At 45.2% G+C, this 16,313-nt stretch overlaps 1 protein-coding gene and 1 long non-coding RNA gene across 13 annotated transcripts in view; one reads left to right on the top strand and one right to left on the bottom strand.

Moving 5' to 3' along the window:
* USP40 (ubiquitin specific peptidase 40) overlaps positions 1-16,313 on the top strand; it is an 88,567-nt gene that overhangs the window by 68,887 nt on the left and 3,367 nt on the right. For 9 of the 12 annotated variants that reach the window (XM_053215978.1, XM_027047266.2, XM_027047259.2 and 6 more), the window contains 7 exons: positions 1,775-1,901; positions 3,900-3,994; positions 5,301-5,416; positions 9,952-10,017; positions 12,191-12,401; positions 12,542-12,637; positions 16,171-16,265. In XM_053215978.1, coding sequence (XP_053071953.1) covers positions 1,775-1,901; positions 3,900-3,994; positions 5,301-5,416; positions 9,952-10,017; positions 12,191-12,401; positions 12,542-12,637; positions 16,171-16,265 — 806 coding nt within the window. Of the gene's footprint in view, positions 1-1,774; positions 1,902-3,899; positions 3,995-4,089; positions 4,130-5,300; positions 5,417-5,749; positions 5,820-9,951; positions 10,018-12,190; positions 12,402-12,541; positions 12,638-16,170; positions 16,266-16,313 lie in introns of those variants that run through there. The other 3 variants (XM_053215979.1, XR_008295640.1, XM_053215977.1) reach the window with 3 other exon arrangements.
* LOC128314151 (uncharacterized) lies at positions 1,434-11,872 on the bottom strand. Its single transcript, XR_008295647.1, has 3 exons — positions 9,774-11,872; positions 2,263-2,371; positions 1,434-1,932 (listed from the first exon to the last, which is right to left on the bottom strand). It is a non-coding gene; the product is annotated as an uncharacterized LOC128314151 (long non-coding RNA).

Below are 16,313 nucleotides of genomic sequence, written 5' to 3'. Positions count from 1 at the left end.
GTGAGATCATGACCTGAGCTGAAGTCGGACGCTTAACCGACCAAGCCACCCAGAGGCCCCTATTTGGTTATTTTTAATGTGGACACATGTAAAGGCAAAAGTTTAAAAAAAATGATCCCAGATTCCAGCACTGAGATAACCATTTGGTTATGATTAGAAAATTCAAATACCATGGAAGGCCATAAAATGAAAAAGGTTTTCCCATATTTTTCTCCCCAGAGAGAGAATGAATTTACTTTCCCTTGCATATCCTTCCAAGAAAAAACTGATGCCTGTTTGTATGCAGAATGGTACAGAAGGATATGTGTGTTCCCTTCTAACGTTTACGTGAAGGGGGTCGTATTCTTTGCATTGTTTTACACTTGGTTTTTGTTTTTATTCACTTACTGTATCTTGAGGATCTCATATCAGCACACACCTTATTCTTCTGCATCACTTCTTAGAATTCTGTTTTATTCCATGACCTTTAAAGTGAACTTTTTAATGGGTAATATTCATAATACAAAATTTAAAGTGTATAAAAAGCGGGGCCAGGAAAAGTAAGCATCCCTCCTGCCCTCCAGCTGGTCAGTGCCCTCCCTCTGTAGGCAACCAGTTTCCACTGTATCCTTCCAGAAGTATATACTTTTTAATGCACACATATGCACACACGTGTGTATGTGTATATACGTAGCACATACATACATGTTTGTGTACATGCATGTTTTTCTTTACACAAAAGATCATATGCAATTCTTTTTCTGTACCTCCCTTTCTTCATGAATATTTTATCTCCATATATATGTTACGTTAGTATCCATACAGCTATTTCATTGTTTGATGGCTATGTAATATAGTCCATTGTGTGGAAGTACCGTGGTTTATCCAGCCAGTCTCTTTTCAAGGTTTTAGGTGGTTTCCAGTCTCTTGTTGATACAAATAACACTGCAAAAAATATCGCATATGTGCCATTTGCACGCATGTATCTACGGGATAAGTTCCTAGAACTGAAATCACTTTGTCAAAGGTTATGGCCTACCATAATGTAACCGGTTTGTGGTTTTTGCCACCGTAAACAGTTTGCATCTGTGGCTTTGTGTACGTGGGCTAATATATCAGCTTTATTTCCTGTAGTTTGTATATAGGAATCTCAACCTAGAGCAATAGGTTCTTCCTTCTTTATAAAGTTCCTTTAGGAATTTTAATGAGTGAAAACTGCTTCTAACAGGGGCATTGTACTAGTGGAGCTCTTACAATGCCTGAAAATATTTGTACAGTTTATTCTGTTAAATATTTTGTTATCTTGTTTATACTTGTCATTTATTGTGGTAAGATACTACAAGTAAGTGTATCTACTAAGATACTTCTAAGCAAAGAACACTGGATCCCAGTCATCCATCCCAAAGACTAATTTTTATGACTTTAAACTTTTTTTTTTTTTTTTTTTTTTTGGGGGAGAGAGCAGGAGAGGGGCAAGGAAGAGAGAGAATTGCAAGCAGGCTCTGCGCTGATGGCACAGAGCCTGACGCAGGGCCCGATCTCACAAACCACAAGATCACGACCTGAGCCTAAATCAAGAGTCTGGTGCTTAACCAACTGAGCCACCCAAGAGCCCCGATCTTAAACTTTTGATTGTAAAAACAATAAACAGATGTAGCGTATGGCAGTTAGTAATCTAAAAAGAAAAGTAATACATTCAGGAACGTTTTCTGTTATCAAGATATTTCTCTCTGTGGAAGTAGAAATTCACTCCATGCATGTACGTCACAGAAGTTAGAAATGCTCCATTCTTCAGGGTTTCCTGAAGGTGCCCATCTGGTGGTACCAGCCTGGGGGTCCCTCCGGTCATTGGAAGAGTCATCAGGACCAGGTGGACGGTACCCCTTCTCCAAGTGGGGTCTGGACAGCTACTTCCACCCAAGGTGAGAACAGAACAGTGGCAGCCAGTGTGTCCTAAAGAAAAGTAAAGTGACAAAGGAAGTGTGTGTCTTCAGCGTAAGGCTGAAAATCGAAACCTGTTATAACTCATGCCACGATAACACTGTCCTATTTTCCTACAGTGCTTTGTAACCCCTGTAAAGTGCCGGCTCTTATTATCCTTATTAATCAGTGTATCAGATGTTTTCACCCCACAAGATCCTCATGAATTTAGCCCATTTATTGTAACAGATTGGGACACTGAGTCTTTAGTCCCCGCAGGGGCTCCTCCGCAGCCCCCACGGCAGAGACCACACCTGCTGGCTCCCTCCTTCCTGCCTCCCCCGCCAGGTCCCCGCCCCTCACCTCTGACTTCTGAGAAGCCGGAGCGCGAACGCTGTTTTACTCTAAGTTGTTCTCCACGGACAGAATTGAGCGCGCACATTGTGATGAGCAAGAAGTCACTAGCAGAGAGCTGGAATGTGTCGTAAAAAGATTTTCACTTCATTACAGAGAAAACACAAGTTAGTTTTCCTTGTAGCTAAATAAAGAATATATTTATGGTAGGACCAACAGTTTACATATTTTTTTTCCTTTTGTTGTGTTTTACTTCATTATTTAGTGGTTCTAGTGCCTTGAGGTATTACACACTTAATATTTCTTTTTACCTTTTAAAGCCTCAGTACTGAAATGAACACAGATGAGTCACGTTGTTGTCTCCTTACTCTGAAGTCAGGATTATACGTAAGGAGCAATAAAATACTTCATGTTGAATTACCTCTGAAATTGGCATTAAGTTTTTTTGTTTGTTTGGGTTATATTACATACGCACTAATTCTAAAAATGCTTTGGTGGTAGAATATTAATTACGTAGAGAATTGGATACAAACTTAAAAAGCAGTGTCTTTCTCCATGAAAGTAAAGAAAAAAGTTGTTTTTTTTTTTTTGAATGTTTATTTTTGAGAGAGATGGAATACGAGTGGGGGAGGGGCAGAGAGAGAGAGAGAGAGGGGCCCAGAATCTGAAGCAGGCTCCAGACTGCAAGCTGTCAGCACAGCACCCAACTCAGGGCTCGAACTCCGGAACCGTGACATCATGATCTGAGCCGGTCGGATGCTCAACCACCCAGGCGCCCCCAAAAGAGTTCATTTTTTGATAGTCCTTCTATATCACAATATATGGGAAATATGTTTTTGTTCCTGAGAGTTTCCTAAAAGTATCTTCTGGTGGCATCAGCTCATGGTGTACTTAAGACAGAAGAACCACTCACAAAGAGCTTTTTTACTTAATTTACTTAATCTGATATCTTACTGTGTATTAGCACTGTGCCCAGCAATCAACAAAGCAAAAATGAGTTTTAAATTTAGTTACCAACTTTTGTATCTAGAGTTTTAGATAAGAGAACATTTTGGTTTTGCCTTTTTAAAACACATGTAGAAAGTCCTTCTTACTGTCAAGGAAATTTTAGTCAGTAAACATGTACTGGTGGCGTCCACCAATCCCAGACACTGGGAAGACCAACAGGGTAGATGGAGAATGCCTGCCCTCTGTGGAAAATGACCATCGTCTTGGGGAGACAGAGTAGGAAAGCCATACGCACAAGAAAACAGACAAAATGTGTTGGGGTAAGTGTCACGAGAGAAACAAGAAGGGAAAATAGTAAGGGCTGAGGATCCTACTGGTAAAGTCCTCTCTGAGGAAGGAGAAAATGTGGAGAAGAATATTCTAGGAGGACATCACAAGCGTGAGACTCCTCAAACCCACTGCAGTGAGAGAACCGTGGCGTTGTGCCCACAGCATCCTCCCTCCCTGCCAGTGTACCAGGCGTGGCCTCCTCCCTTCCCAAGTCCCCAGGGACCCAATTTGAGGAACTCAGATTCATACTTTCTTGAATGGAGCTATACTAACCCTGTTTGTAATATCAAAACATGGCGTGTATTTCAGAAATAGGAAGCGAACACACGGCAAAGCTCCTCTCTAACCTCCAGCTCTGTCCCTCCTAGGCGCTCCAGGTGACCTGTATGCAGAGGCTTCCCTCCGCCACGTGGGGGACCTCGAGATCTCAGAAGAGGCCACCTTGCTGGAGCTGAAGTCCCAGGTCAGACTTGCTCCCGTGGCGCACGTTAGTGGTGGCGTGGCTTCTTCCAGTGAGATATTAATATCTTCTTCTATTTCCTTTTGCCTCACTTACAGTCTGTTCTGATATGGCATGTGTTATATGCCATGTTCAGTGGTAAGTACCCAACAGGCGACTCACGCATATGGCTCAGACGGCCCCTGGTGTTTGTTTCTGCCACTGGCCTTGTGCCTTTCATTTCCCCCCACTCTGACAGGCATGCTGTGTGCTTTCATTTCAATTTGTCCTCAGTGACTTGCAGCATATGTTCATTTTGATGTCTGTAAGGAAACATGATTTATTGAAACATCTGTAAAGCATTCACTTTACCCCTTTATTTACATTGTTTTTGTATCATCGTGATCCATGTGTCAAGCGTTGTCCGTTAAAAGACGTGTTATCTGTCTCCCAGGTCCAGACATCAGCTTTACGGTAGGGTGTCAAACTGGATACTGTATCATTTTCTTCTGTATAAACATTAGTAGAGAAAGGGCATTCGGTCCAAATGGAAAGGCTGGATTGAAAACAACACAAAATGCTTAAGAAGCATCTTACTGTTACTGGGCATCCCTTTCTCTTAAAAAAAAAAATCGGGGTGTCCAATTGAGTATCAGTGGCTGAGCTTGACTTTCCTGTTGTGTCCTCGGTGTATGAAATAACCTTCCTCAGAAGCAGCAAACGGTCTTATTCCCATGAGGGACAGGAGGGGAGACTTTTTTGTCTTATATTGGATTGAGAGATACAAAATTGCTGTTTTTAGATAAAAAATGAATACTGGCCATTTTATATACTACAACCTAAATCTATAAATAGTTCTCAGCCCCTGCAAAGTTAGTGCAGAAGTTGAGGCCTAGCAGTTGCATCCAAAGATTCCGAAACATTTCAAATTCAAGTTCTTTCACTGACTGAGGAAACTCTGAAGAACTACGTTAACGGTAAAGAAAGCGGATGATGAACCCCTTGCTTTCATTGGAGCTCTTGTGAGTTATACTCATAGAAATTAATTTCTAAGTTTCATTTTCTAAAACATGATTTAAAAGGAGCTTATGGCTCAATAGAAAATTCACTTATCCCACAAGCTGGTTTCCCTAGAGAGGAATACAACAGTAACTGGACTGATTTCATTCAAGCGATATCCCTGAGATTTTTTTTTTGATAGATTTTATCATTATGCGAGATACTCTTTCCCTCAGATGACATTGTGTAGGGCTTCAGTTTCGTCCAAAACAATACATGTTGCGGGAGTGCTTTTTCACACCATTGGAGAAACGTCTTGTTTCTTTTCTAGGCCATGACCTTGTCCTCCTCTGATTTCGTCATCCCGTCCCCAGCCTTCCTTAGAGCCTGGACCTTGGAAAGTAAGCGCCCCAGCAGGCTTTTACGGACCAACCTGCAGCAACTCAAGTAGGTTCCCCCTCGATACTCTGTCTTCCGTTTCCTCCACCGCTGTGGTACCAGGTGGTGAGAGCCCGGGGGAGAAGGCAGGTAGCCTGTTGTCAGGTAGACGCTTTGAAGCAGAAACTCTGGGCCTTTAGTTTGCCACATTAAGCATAAATGTAGCTTTGTGTGTTTTTACTGTGCTTCAGCTACCATGAACAGAATTTTGAGGTTTTTTTTCAAGCTTTATTGAGATATAATTGACATGTTAGCACTGTGTAAATTTAGAATGATTGCCACCATAGCGTTAGCGAACACCTGCATCGCATCACATAATTACCATTTCTTTTTCTTGGTAAGAACATTCAAGATCTGCTCTCCTAGCAACTTTCAAATATGGGATACAGCACTGTGAACGGGAAGAGCTGGGCTGTACGTTAGAGCCTCAGACCTCACTTGTCTTCCTCCCGGACGTTTGGACTCTGTGATCAGCATCTCCTCTTTTCCTGCAGCCCTAGAAACCGTCACGTACTCTCTGTTCCTAGGAGTCCGGCCTTTTCAGATTCCACATATTTGTGAGATCGTACAGGATTTATCTTTCTCTGTCTCACTCACTCCACGTTACTCGCATAATGTCCTCAAGGTCCATCCATGTTGTCACAGACGATAGGCTGTCCTTCTTTCTCATGGCCGAATGATAGTCTGTCGCTTACACGTATAGACACCACGTCATTGTCTGTGATGGACACTTAGGTGTTTCCAAATCCTGGCTGTTGTGAATAATGCTGCTGTGAATAGTACCTATTTGAGATTTTGTTTTCATTTCCGTGCATACCCAGAAGTGCTAGGTCATATTGGCAATTCTATTTTTAATTTTTTGAGGAACCTCCAGAAAATTGGCTTCACCAATTTACATTCCCACCAACAGTGCACAGGGCTCCCTTTTCTCCACACCCTCGCCAGCACTTATCTCATCTTCCTGATGCTAGTGGGAGGTGGCGTCTCAGGGTGGTTGCGATTTGTATTTCCTTGATGAGGAGTGATGTTCACCTTTTCACGTGCCTTTTGGCCACCTGTAGATCTTCTTCAGGAAAGTGTCTATTCGGTTCCTCTGCCCATTTTTTTACTGGACTGTTTCGGAGGTTTCTTGCTTTTGAGCTTTCTGGGTTCTTTCTTAACCCTTTATCACATAGATGATTTGCAGGTATTTTCACCCATTTCATAGGTTGCTTTTTCATTGACTGATGGTTTCCTTTGCTGTGCAAAAGCTTTTTAATTTGATGCAGTCAGTCCCACTTATTTTTGCTTTTCTTGGCTTTTCCTTTTGGTATCGGTACCAAATCCAAAACAGTCATCGCCAAGGCCAATGTCAGGGAGCCTACCTCCTGTGTTTTCTTCTAGGAGTTCTGTGGTTTGTGGCCTTTCATTCAAGTCTTTAATCCATTTTGAGTTGCTTTTTTTTTAAGTTTGTATTATATAAATACACCATATTAGAGCACATGTCTCTGAAAATATCACAAATAAAAGATTTTTTTTCTTGTTTCAGCAAATTAGAAGTAGGGGGAAATTTCTACACAGTAGCTGCTACAAGCCTGATTTTTTTCCAATTTTTTTTCTTTTTTTTTCCATTCTTTTTTTTTTTTTTCTTCTTTGCCATGGAAGTAGCAACATTAGGACGAGAACACTTACACTTACATGCAAACGTACGCTGTGTTTTACAGAGACACAACAAAAGCATTTGCGATAGATAGAGTGTTGCAAACGCCACATCTCTTTCCTTTATCTCATGTTCGGTTTTGATTGAAACACATTTCCTTACAACGCTTAAATATACCAAGAGTAAGTAGAATGTTGTTAAGGTAAAACACAGGGTACAGACTCTGGCCAGTGCCCTGCTAATTGTTAATGAGTGTAGAAAGCAGATTTGAATTCTCCTCTTAATTCTCTTAATTAGCTTCATTAGTCATTTCCCTCCTCCCATGCTCCCCCCACCCAAGATGTGCCCCCGTGGATCTTTTTTTCATTTTCTCTACAGTCTCTCCATCAGCCCAGGTTCGTGGGGTGCTTAATGTTCGTATTCAGTCATTTTAATACACCGCTAATGCGGGAAGGGCGGTCAGGTCTGACGGAGGTGCGGTGGCGCGGAGCTCTCACTGGGGCTACCAAAGCAACTGTCTACTGAAGACAACGCAGGATCCACCGTGATGAACGCGGTCTGAGTTGAAGGCACGCATCTGGCATTACTCTGACCTTCCAGCAGCCCTGGTCTGGCAGTAGTGGATGGCACTGAAGTGAACGTAAATGGCCACCGATGAGAGTTGTGGGTCTATCACGTCCACAAAATAAACTGCCACTGATGTAGTGAAACCGATCTTCTGGGACCACGTAAGACACTGAGATGATGTGCATCGCCTCGGGCCCAGTTCACGTGCAGGAATCGACTGTCCTTAAGCGCTGCAGGCTCCGCTGTTCCCAGATCACCGACCATAGTCACTTGTGCACGGGACCACACCACCCTCGGTGTAACAGGACAGGGCTGATGTCGCCCCGCTGCGCCCGGCCGCAGGGGCATGCGAGGCTCCAGCTGTGCCAGTAGCTGTCCGTGGCACAGAGCAGACAGCGGCCCGCATCTTGCCCCCCGCGGCCGGCGCACCGCTTCCAGGGCAGCTGCCGCTCGGCTTCACCACGGCCTGCTTTTCCCCTCAAGGTGGCGGCAGAAAGCGAGCGAGGCCGCTTGGCTTCCAAGGAAGTTTTTGAGCAGATTTTTGTGTGCAGCGTAAGAGAGCGATCAGTTCCGTTCTTTTGCACGTGGCTGTCCGGTTTTCCCAGCACCGTCTGTTGAAGAGACTCTCCTCTCCCCAGTGCGGAGTCTTGGCTCCTTTGTTGTAAACTCATGGGCCGTACGTGCATGGGTTCGTTGCTGAGGTCTCTGTTCTTCTCCATTGGTCTTTGTGTCTGTTTTTATGGCAAAACCATATTGTTTTGGTTACTGTAGTTTGAAATCAGGAAGGGTGATGTCTCCAGCTCTGTTCTTTCTCAAGATTGCTTTGGCTCTTTGGGATCTTTTGAGGTTCCATACAAATTTTAGAATTGGTTTTCTGTTTCGGTGAAAAATGCCATTGAAATTTCGATAGAGATTGCATCGAGTCTATAGATATCTCTGGGTAATGGGGACATTTTAACAATATTCTTCCAATTCACAAACGTGGAATTTCTTTTCCACTTACTTGTTTCTTCAGAGAGTTTCTGTCATCAGTGTCTTCAGCATATCGATCTTTTGCCTCCTGGGTTAAAATCTCTTCCTGCGTATTTTATTCTTTTCAATGCTCGTAAATGGGACTGTTTTCTTAATTAGTCTTCCTGATAGTTCACTGTTAGTGTGTAAAACATTAAATGATTTGTGTATACGGACTTTGTATCCTGAGACTTTACTGAATTCATTTATTTTAATAGTTCTTTGGTGTTTAGGGTTTCCTATATATAATATGTCATCTGTAACTGGAGACAGTTTTACTTATTTCTTTTTGATTTGAATGCCTTTTCTACTCCGTGTTTCATTGCTCTCGGAAGGACTTCCAGGACTGTGCTGAACAAGGGCAGCGAGAGCAGGCGTCTTCTTACTCCTGATGGTAGAGGAAGGGCTTGCAGACTTTACCACTCAGCATGTTAGCTGTGAGCTTGTCATATATGGCCTTTATTATGTCAAGTTGTGTTTTGTCTCTACTCATTGTATTGAGAATATTTATCAGGAAAGGATGTAGAATTTTGGTCAAATGCTCTTTCTTCCTCTATTGAGATGATCAGATATGTACCCTTAGTTTTGTTACTGTATCACATTGATTGATTTGCAGATACTGAATCATTCTTACATCCCTGCAATAAATTCTCCTTGATCATGGTGTAGGATTCTTTTAATGTACTGTTGAATTTGGTTTGCTAAGTCAGGTTTTGTATCAGGGTAAGGCTGGCCTCATAATAGAAATTTACAAGTGTTCCCTATTCTGTTTTTTGAAAGAGCTTGAAGAGGATTGGTATTAATTCTTGAAATGTTTATTAGAATTAACCAGTGTGGGGCTCAGTTGGTTAAGCATCCTACTTTGGCTCAGGTCATGATCCTGCAGTTCGTGGGTTTGAGCCCTGCGGTGGGCTCTGTGCTGACAGTGTGGAGCCTACTGTGTCTCCCTCCCTCTCTCTGCTCCTCCCCAACTCATGCTTGCGCTCTCTCTCGCTCTCTCTCAAAAATAAACATTAAAAAATAAAAACACACACACACCAGTAAAACCATCTGGTCCTGGACTTTTCTGATTCAGTTCCCTTGCTAGTAGTTGGTCTGTTCAGATTTTCTATTTAGTGCATACTAAGTCTAGTATGTTCCAAGACTTACCCATTGTTTTCCAGCCTGTCCAGTTTGTTGGCATCCATTTGTTCATAGTTGCCTCTCAAATATTGAGTGTTCTTATTTAGTATATTCTTTTGCTCAAGAGAAAACTTAGAATTTTCCCCCCAAAAATCTAAAAACTTAAATGTCACTCAATAGTATTTTGTTTCATTTCTTTTATCAGGGAGTATAAACTGGGAAGGAAAACGGAGATCTGTCTAGAGCCCCTTCAGAAGGAAGAAAACTTGGGGTAAGCCATCCTATTCCATGTACATGTCTCGTCAGGTGAGTAGTTTCCTGAAAAACTTAACAATGTGATCAGTAGTGAAGGGTTTTTTCCCACTGCTTGAGTAGCATGGCAGCTTAAACCAGATTGTGTTCTGCAAATATGTCTGTATGTCTGGTGTCTGGAATTTAGAACTCAGTTTTCCATGAAAACAGTGAGTCACAAATGCATACTGACTCCGTAATGATCTCAAAAGTGTAGGAAGCTGCTCATTCCCAGCTCTCACCAGTGCACTGAGGTAGTCTGTTGTCAGACTGACTTAGCATAGCACCTGTCACTGCCCCCCCCCACCCTACTTTTTCGTCTTCACAGTGCCTGACATATACGTACCGAATTATGTGTTACTGGTCTCCCACTGCTGGGATGTAAGCCTTGTGAGAACACATCCTTTGTGTTTTGGTCACTGCTCTTGCCGCAGTACCCAGAACACTGCCTGCGTCATGGTCACTAATTATTGAATAAAGAAACACCCCTAAGGGGTCTGTAATCAACCTTCCTATTTCTTTTCTCATTACAAGAAAGTCTTTTAGGGGCACCTGGGTGGCTAGTCGGTTAAGTGTCCAACTCTTGGTTTCGGCTCAGGTCACGATCTCACAGTTTGTGAGTTCGAGCCCCACGTGGGGCTCTGTCCTGACAGTGTGGAGCCTGCTCGGGATTCTCTCTCTGCCCCTCCCCCGCTCACTCTCTCTCAAATAAATTAAAAAATACAAAATATTTTATAAGACCTTCTATCAGTATCATAAAATAGGTTGCTTCTACCTGATGTGATGGGAACGCCATTCCTGCTGTTCATCCTGCTGTGTAGTAACCAGGAGCCCTCCATCGACAGGACTTTCATTTAACCCCTCTGCGTTTATAAAAGTGCATCCTTTTTTTTTAATTTACCATTTTTTTTAACGGTTATTTTTGAGAGAGTGGGCGGGGCAGAGAGAGAGGGAGACACAGAATCCGAAGCAGGCTCCAAGCTGTCAGCACAGAGCCCAACGCGGGGCTCAAACTCACAAACTGTGAGATCACGACCTGAGCAAAGTCAGAAGCTTAACCGACTGAGCCACCCAGGCGCCCGTAACAGTGCATTCTTAATACCAACCATATGACCAGGAGTAGTTCCCTGGAGGGGGATTTCTGGGTCAGATGGTATGGATATTTTACACTTCTTAAAAGTTAGGGTCCTTTCCGGGTGAGTTACACCAATTGCTGTTCCCACAGGCAGTGTCTATGAGTAGTATTACTTACTTTGCCCTCAGTTGCAAGTATTCAGTGTTGGTTTGAATGTTTGCTAAACTGATAAATGAGAAATGGTTGTCTTCTCTCATTTGCTTCAGTTCTTTGATTGCTGGTAAGACTGGGTATTTCTCAAAGGCTTGTAATTATAAGCCATTTGCATTTTGTGAGTGTGAATTAATTCATATATTTTGTGTGATTTTATAACGGGGTCATATGAAAAAGTGGTTTGTGAGTGCTTTCTCAGTGACACTGACCCTTGGTCACATCTGTTGTAAGTGGTACATGTCCCTTTGCAGACCAGGCTGTGCACTTGCTTGGACCCCCTCCCTGGCGGCTCCCTGTCCTTGACCAGCCCCCAGAGTCCCACACCCCCCACCCCCAGCCTCACCACACCTGCACCCTCCCCGTGCCGCTGCCCCCAGTTGTTCCCCCATCATGTCACCCCTTCTTTTGGTGAAAGCACCCACACAACAGAAACGTGTCACTTAAAATCCCACATGGTCTCAGCACGCTAAACGCCCAGCAGTTGTGCCCGCTTCTCCCCTCCCCACCTTCCAGCTGGAACCCCATGTCCCGTACCACCCCGCACGCCCAGCTCCTCCCATCCTTCTGCGTTTGTCTCCCTGGGCCCCTCTTCCCCGCGCCAATCCTTTGCTCGCTTCTCCCTGGCTGCCCCGCAGCAGCTCAGCCTTCGTGCACCTGTTCCATAGCTCTGGCGACCTCGGCACACTGGCCTGGCTCGGCGTGTCGGGGCCAGATCAGCACCGAAGGAAGTCAGAGTAGGGAAGAGTATTAGAGGGTCTTGGGAAAAGCCAGGAGAGTGGGAGGGGAGGCTTCGCCCGTCACGCTCCCCCATGGTTACTGCATTCTCGCTTTGTTCAGTCTGACACTCGACTGTTTTCTGGCGCAGGCCTCACGACGTGGTGCTGAGAACACAGATGCGCATCCCCGGCAAGAGGGCATACGCCCCGCACGTGGACTTGGTGTGGGACACTGCCTGCGGCTGGACCGCCGGCTCCTTGAGGCAGCGCATCGCCCACTTCTGCTCTCTTCCCTTGGAGAAAATTGAAATCGCCAAGTACTTCCCCGAAAAGTTCGAGTGGCTTCCAGTCTCCAGCTGGGTAAAGTTGTGGGCCTTTCTCAGAGAGCCTGGGCCTCGCCGGTGTAGTCACTAGGCCACGTGCGCTTTCCCACTGATAGGGAACTTAGTGAGAACCTGAGATTGACTTTTCTTTATTCAAGATGCTTGATTTCTCTATAGAACCAGCAAATTACCAAGAGGAAGAAGAAGAAAAAGCAAGATAATTTGCAGGGAGCACCTTATTACTTGAAAGATGGAGACACTGTTGGTATCAAGGTAAGTTACTTAACAGCAAATGTACCACTTCAGTAAAACACCAAGATCAAGTGATCTTATAGAGAAGGTGTATCAGTTCTTCAAGGCTCAGATAATCCCGTCTTCTAGAAATTGTTTCAGAGAATGGGAAGCAGAAGAGAGAAAGCTAGGCAGCTCGTTATGAGGTCAGTAGGACCTCAGTATCAAAACCTTAATCTGGGTTTAACTCACATGAAAAAAATGCTTGTGAAGTTGTGTCGTTCAGTGCGTTGCCGTAGGTTTTCGTAGGTTCCTGTTTTAGGGGAAGACCTTTCCTTCCGTTCCTACTTTGTTCCTTTTCTTTTCATCCCGAATGAGCACCCTGATACCAAATCCCTACTGTGTCTGCACCTGGTGAATTAGCTTCACAGCTTCCCACCTCTCATCTGGTGTCCTGTTCCTACATAAGTGACAGAGCCACCTGGCTTGCCTCGGACAAACCTACTTTTCATACTGTAATATTTCTAGGTTAAGAATTAGTCATTTCGATCCTTGATTTAAGAATTAACTTCCAGATATTAAGTTGACTAAGGATTAAATTGCTGACTGATATTTTCACATCAAGGAACCAGTATTCCCCTACCCACCACTTGCATTCAGCATTGTAATAAACAGTGGGACCCTTCCCAAAGAACAGTAAATAAAGAAAAAATTGCGAGAGAAATAAAGGAAATTCTAAAAGGAAAGCATGAAACCATTACGTGCAGTTCTACAGAGGAGATTCAAGAGACTGTACAGATAAACCCTCAGATCAAGAGAGTTCAAAAGACTGCAAGGTCGGTATACGTAAAACTACAAGGTACCCGGGAATGCATCCAGGCAAAAGATTTCGAAGACCTCTCCAGAGATCACAAAAACATTGAGCAGTATTGAAGCTTCAGTTAGACACACAGCAATATTCCACCTCACAGTACAAAGACCGCAGAATGCTTCCCACGTCTGTGAAGTTAGTGCTGGTCAGTAAGAGACATAAACTCACGAGCAGGAGCCCAGGGCAGAGAGCTGAGCTGTTTAAAGACCACGGTCCAGGGGCACCTGTGTGGCTCGGTTGGTTGAGTGTCCAACTTAGATCACGATCTCACGGTTCGTGAGTTCGAGCCCCGCGTCGGGCTTTGCGCTGACAGCGAGGAGCCTGGAGCCCGCTTCAGAGGCTCTGTCTTCCTCTCTCTCTGTCCCTCCCCCACTCATTCTCTTTCTCTCTCTCTCAAAAATAAACCAACAGTAGATAAGTAAATAAAAGACCACAGTCCGGGTGCTCACCTCACCAGGTACAAAGTGACAAGGGCAGGCAGGAGGGGGGCACTTGAAACGACATTAAAAACGGATTATTCAGTAACTGGTACTGGGAAAATGGGTTATTCATACAGGAGAAATTCTCATAAAGAGGGTCCCCAAATTTATTTGAGCTTCAGGCCCCGGAAAATCTGTATCCAGCTCTGCTCACACCAGATACATCAATCAATATGGAAACTCAAATGTGAAAGGCAGTGATTTCCAACCTTTAGAAGATTTAAGAAATCCTTCTTAACCTAAGCCATAAGGATTTTCTCAACATAAGAAACAAAAAGCACAGACCAAAAGAAAAGGATGGATAAATCTGCACTAAAAGTAAAAATTACAGGGGCACCTGAGGGGCTCAGTCAGTTGAGCGTCTGACTCTTGAGCTGAAATCAAGTCACGATCCCAGGGTCGTGGGGTCGAGCCCCACGTTGAGCTCCGCACTGAGCGTGGAGCTTGCTTGAGATTCTCTCTCTCTCTAAACAAAGAGTAAAAATTTAAGTTCATCAAAGGAAATGACAGTGAAAAGGCAAGCCACAAAGAGGAACAAGATCGGTCACAAGGATGATGGTCCAGAATGTGAAGGACATCTGTAAGTCAGTTACAGAAAGCCCGACAGGGGAGACCGGGGCGAGGATGAACACACCGCCCCCCCCCCCCCCGCCCCATTCTTGGGAGGAGACTGGCCAGGAAGCAGGGCCTTTGAGGTGAAGCAGCAGCCGCCTCTGGCAGGGGCGCACGCGAGCTGGTACCGGAGACAAGTCCACGCCGGGCAAGACGATGCTTGTGCGCAGCAAACCCCGGCCATTCCTAGACACAACCTGAATCAGCTCACACACGAGTGAGGAGACGTGCGGAGGGCTCACCTCAGCATAGGTCGGAAGAACTTCAGTGATCCTCAGAAAGGGGACAGATAAAACGAAGAAAGGTATTAACGTGGTGATCTAGAACACAGCAGTTAAAATCCGTAAATCAGGGCGACGTATGTCAACGCGGACAGACCTCCAATTACTTAGGGTTGAAAACAAAGTCACAAAGTGGTCATTTACAGGAAATGTAAAACCCTGTAAAGTGCGGAGGGTCCCAGAGGGCCACAGTCCTGGGTAGTAATCGGGGCAGAGGGAGGACGGCAACAACCAGGCTCACCTCCACGGAGCACTGGCCTGTGACGGGCGGGGGGCCAGCGGCGGAATATGAGTTTTCCTTGGAAAACAAATGTGCAAATGTGGTCAGAGGTCAGTGGTGTTAATAGCGGTCACTGAGCAGCTTTTTCATCTACCCGGCACCGTCCACGTGTATACGTTCACCTCCGTTTTTCCCCGTGACCCCCCGTAGGAGTAGGGGTCTCGGGCCACACGCCTGCAGTCTTGCAGGTACCGCTCTGAGGACGTAGACCTCGGCCCGTTACCTCTGTATTTCCTCTTACTTTGCAGTCAGCTTTTCTCAGTTTTTAAAAAGCACATCATACGCCACTTACCCGAATAAAGGTTCCTCGTGCAGCACTTACTGGAACAGAAATCGTATCGTATTTGTTACTTTTTCTCACCTGAGAGCTACTTGTAAAAGCAGCAAAACCCTCCTGCGTGTCCTCAGTATCTTAGCACGTAGCTGCCCCTCCCAAAGCCACACTACGGAGGTGGTCAGCCACACAAGACGGCGGCAGGTGGCGAGCGTCAGAATGGCCATTTTGGGATGCACATGTTCCTGTGAGCACTGCTCAGCGTCAGAGCCGTGTGCTGTCGCACAAGCGACGCGTGTCCCCACGTGCTGGGCCGGGACGGGGGGGGGGGGGGGGGGGTGTGGCCAGGGCTCATGGCGAATGATGTCCACGTACGTGCCAGGAGTGGAGAGGTCTGGTCCCTCGGGAGAACGTGGGGACAGCATCTGGGGACACCGGAGAGTTAACAGACGCCCACGGTGTCACTGTGGAGGTGTGCAGGTGGCCACTGTGACAGGATTTCTGAAACAGCTGTGCTCCTGGCCGGGGAGGACCCTGTGCCTATGTCGTCCTCTGTCCGAGCCCCTGTGCCGGCCGTCGGTGGGGCTGTGTGCTCAGAGGCCGGCGCGGCATTTCCACTGCTGGCAGAGCATATTTCCAGCACCAGCATGTCTTACGTTCGTTGTTTAATTTACGTCAGTTCAGGTACCCTTCTGTTGATGTATTTTTTTGCATACGCCTTAAAAGTAGGCTAAGAAGAGATCCGAAAACATTGTTCGTTCGTTATTTTGAAATGTAGAATCTCCTGGTTGAGGATGATGAAGATTTCAGTACCGTCAGAGATGACCTGGGAAAAGAGACACAGAAGCAGCTCGCTCTGGGAAAACAGAAAAGGTACGGCCAGTTTCTCTCACGCAGGCAGCGTCGCCTCGAAGGCCCTGA

Source organism: Acinonyx jubatus, chromosome C1 (assembly GCF_027475565.1).
Source record: "Acinonyx jubatus isolate Ajub_Pintada_27869175 chromosome C1, VMU_Ajub_asm_v1.0, whole genome shotgun sequence".
NCBI classification, from domain to species: Eukaryota; Metazoa; Chordata; class Mammalia; order Carnivora; family Felidae; genus Acinonyx; species Acinonyx jubatus.
This window is presented reverse-complemented; position numbering and strand designations above follow the sequence as displayed.